The 3,884-nt window shown below is 50.8% G+C and overlaps 1 protein-coding gene across 3 annotated transcripts in view; it reads right to left on the reverse strand.

Annotated features, from left to right (window-relative positions):
- Positions 1 to 236: 236 nt before the first annotated feature.
- Positions 237 to 3,884, reverse strand: part of TENT5A (terminal nucleotidyltransferase 5A) — a 3,998-nt gene continuing 350 nt past the window's right edge. The window contains exons 1-3 of one of the 3 annotated variants that reach the window (XM_057369474.1): positions 3,583 to 3,773; positions 2,851 to 3,370; positions 237 to 1,840 (exon numbers count right to left, since the gene is read on the reverse strand). In XM_057369474.1, coding sequence (XP_057225457.1) covers positions 1,061 to 1,840; positions 2,851 to 3,285 — 1,215 coding nt within the window. In that variant the 5' untranslated portion in view covers positions 3,286 to 3,370; positions 3,583 to 3,773 and the 3' untranslated portion in view covers positions 237 to 1,060. Of the gene's footprint in view, positions 1,841 to 2,850; positions 3,371 to 3,477; positions 3,774 to 3,884 lie in introns of those variants that run through there. The other 2 variants (XM_057369466.1, XM_057369484.1) reach the window with 2 other exon arrangements.

Genomic DNA, 3,884 nt, shown 5'->3' on the forward strand with positions numbered 1-3,884 from the left:
CCATGAAAAAAAAATAGGGCATTTCCTCCACCACTTATTCACAAGCTTATGGGTTGGTTTGCTTTTCTTTTAATCCTTTTGTCCCTGATAAAACAAAATGCATGGTTAAACCACAAAACTATATCTTTTTTCTCACTTCAAATTTTATGAAGGCATCAGGCACTTTTGATTACTATTGGTGTGTACAAATATAGGAACATCTTTCTTCCTTTTACATATATATATATTTTTATATATATATTTTTATATATATACTCTACTGTATCTTCTTTGCTTGGATAACTTATTTGTGAAATCTTTGGTCCTTGAGTATACACTTCTTGCCACAGCTGGTTTTCCAGCATTCTCACATTTTTAAAATGTGAGGCATGCACACAGCTGGAAATAATGGACTTTGTCATCGTACATATTTCTGTTTTTATAACTGTACCAATCCACTACTGTTCATTTGGAGCAAGCTGTTTCTGATAAAGCATTCTAGTCAAGCAAGCTATACATTCTACATGGTCAATCCATAGACGGCACTTGCTGCAAGCCCCAAATGCAGTAATTCCAATATACAATTTTATTCAGCTTATCTCTGCTTTATGCCTCTAACTTTTAACTCCTGAATATATATAGAATTGTTTTTTGTGAAGTTTTTTTCTTTTGTTGTTTTTTTTGTTGTTTTGTTTCTTTCTTATTCTCCCTTTTGCAGATCCCATTCTAGAKTAAGAATAAAAATAAAAGAAAATAAGGCTTTCCCACCTTCTCTATGCCAAAGCTATGGGAGCAGACACTGCCAACCCATATTGTCATCAAGCATTCCTCCCTCACTTATTTCAGGGGAAGCTGGTTGCTTTTAATGACAGGCCTCTTGTGCTCTGGGGTAGGATCCAATTATTTTGGGGTTCTTTCTTGATCATGCTCCCATTATTTATTAGAAGAACCACAAGCTTTTCCCAAGCTTGAAAACTAGAGCAGATCACCATTGCACAAAACACCCCATTTCAGAGGGACCCGTCGCCCCTTCCTACATCTTAGAAAATGTTTTCCCCACCAGGTCTACTAATTTCGGTCCTTAATTACAGGGCAGCCAAGTAGAGTATGTGTGCTGCTGGCAAGGGAACACCGTCTGAACCTGGGCAATATAGTAATTGCTGAAGTTGGCATCCGCTACGTATGGGGCTGGCTGGTAATAGCAGGTGACATTGGCCACATTGGGGATGATATTTTGCTCGGCTAGGACCCGGATGGCCAGCATGGTGATCAGATTCAGAGTCTGTCTCCTCTCATGTCCCATCAGGCACACTGTGCTCTCATTCACCACACCGTGAAGGGTCATGAGATAGTCATACTTGCGGTCTTCTAATCCCACAAAGTGGTTCTGCAAGTAGGACTCCAGCTTTCTCTGCTGTTCGCCAATGTCTGAGAAGTCAATGAAAAACCTCGAACACATGTATCTCTGCAGGGACTTAATCTCAGATTCGGAGGCTGCCCTAAAGCCCCTTACCAAAAGGTTGCAGTATTTCAGAAGACCACCTCCTCTGATTTCTTCTGGGTTTCTGGTGGCAATTATCTTGTTGCAGAGGTGATCAAAGGCTTCCTGGAAATCCCCATAAACGCTCTCACCAATGATAGTTGGGTGAAAAGTTTCAGTCATCGGATTCTCTGAGCACTCATAAAAAAGCAGCAGGGAGTCCAGCTTGATTTGAAAGGAATCGACACTGAATTCAAACTGCCGCCTCAGAGAGTCCACAAATTTCAGCTCCACATTTTTGCCACTGTTGTTGGACAGGGAGATAAGACTCCATCGGTCTGAATCATTGCAGACTTTTACCATTTTCTGCACATAAGCCTCCTATAATTAGAAAGACAAAATGAGCAAATCAAGACAAAGACACAAGAAGTTTCCCCTCACTACATTGCTCACCCCCTCCCAATCACCCGCCCCCCCCCAATACTTGCACTTTATAAAATATTTCATGTAGCCTGCAGATACAAACCAGAGAACAAGTGCTTAATGTGAGAGCTCAAAATGCTGTCACTGCAAGGGTATGACAGGGAAGGGTGTTCTGCTGGGACTGTGTCACGCAAGGGAAGCATAYAGCAACACTGCTTCTTTCACTCATTTCTAAATACATCTACACACTAAGTCCATGGCACACCTGCCAAATATACCTGCACCTATATGCGAAAGGTCACTACTAGAATCAGATAAGAAATCCTATTTATTAGTTTTCACATCTCTCTCTACTCCCCACAAAAACAAGTTAGCAAGTGTTTATTCCCCTCAATCCTACCAGTGCAGATTCCACAAATCAGCCCCATATTTAAAAAAAAAAAATACCCTCTAAAAATCTGAATGGCATTTGGCATTCAGCCTWATCAACTCAGGCGAAGTGTCTTCTAGAGGGGGCAATATGCCCCCCCACTGGGGCGCTTAGCACACATGGAAACATGCCTTGCAGACGGGGTTCCCTTCTTGCAGGTGTTAAATCCAGCACGCTCCCCCAGCACCCGGGAACCGGGTCCGGCACGCCGCGCTGCCGCCGAGCCGGACTGGGAGAGAGATGTGCAGCGCCTGGCGCACACCCCATGTGAGAAGCAACGCTCCCAGCAAATCAACCGGACGGGAGAAAAAGCTAATTAATCCCGAAGAGCCCCGGTCAGGGCGCTTCACTGCAAACTCCTCCTCTGTTTTAAACGTGGGGTGAAAAAATCGTTCAGGGTTTCCGCGGGCCGCGGGAGGGTGGGGGGGAGCTGCATCCCTAAGCGCACCCCTCCATCCCCACGGGGAAGGTGCCCACTCCCCGCAGGCAGGCGCTCACACCTGCTCTCTCCGGGCGTCTGGGCAGAGGACAGGTTTACCTTGAGGGTGAGAGGCGTGATCTTCTCCTTATTCACTCCCTCGGGTAAGAAATCCAAGAGGCAGTCCAAGACCACGTCCTTCACAGTCTGAAATTCGGCTTCTCCTTTGAGGTCGGCGCAGAAGATGAGGTCCAAGTCCTTGTAGCCCAGGCCGCTGTCCTGGTGGAGGACGTGGCTGGCGGCCGAGCCGTTCAGCCGCACGTCCCGCAGGCCGATGCCCTTCTCTTCCAGCCGGCTCCGCACCACCTTGACGATCTGGCGCGGCTGCATGGCCAGTGTGGGGAAGTTCCCGCGGCCGTGGATGGGGATGGTTTCGCTGAGGATGCGGTCCAGACGCTGCACTTGCTCCCAGCTCAGCACGTTGCAGTGCGCGCTCTCGCCGCCGCCCGCGGAACTCTCGCCGGGGCTACCGCCGGCCTTCTCATCGTCTGCCATGGTGAGCGGCCGCCGCCTCCCCGGGCTGGATCCAGGCACCGCTCCGGCTCCCCGCCGGCCCCCCGGGGCCCCTCTCCCTCCGCGCCTGGCAAAAGAGGAGGAAAAGCCTGCGGTCAGCAGCTGCGTGCACCCGGCACCCGCGCTCCGTTCCCCGCGGGCGTCCCTTCCAGCGGGGAAGAGGGGGGGACACACCTACTGATTAGATTTAAATAAATAAATAAATAAAATTGGAGTGTGGGGGGGAGAAAAAGCCCCCCGGAGCCAGGTGGTGCTGCAGGATAAGGGAAGGTGCCGGACCTGCAGCGCCGCTGCCTGCACCGCTCTCCGCGCTCCCGCCGGGGCAGCGGCCGCCCCGCGCCGACGGAGAGGCCGCCCCGCACCGCCCAAGAGGCCGCCCCGCTCGCTGTCGCCGCAGGCTGCYGCCGTCTCCGGAGCTTTCGTAGTTCTGGCCGAGAAAGGTCCCCAGTAGTTTTTATACGGGGTTTCTCCGCGCTTCCGGGGCTCCGAGTCACGGCGCCCGCGTCCCGCCCCCTCCATCTGCATGGCCGGCCTCGGCGGTGCCCCCGGCACGCCCACACCCGCGCACCCGCGGGCCGCCC

This window comes from Malurus melanocephalus, unplaced genomic scaffold (assembly GCF_030028575.1).
Source record: "Malurus melanocephalus ecotype Western Australia unplaced genomic scaffold, MMel_1.1 scaffold_4, whole genome shotgun sequence".
NCBI lineage: Eukaryota > Metazoa > Chordata > Aves > Passeriformes > Maluridae > Malurus > Malurus melanocephalus.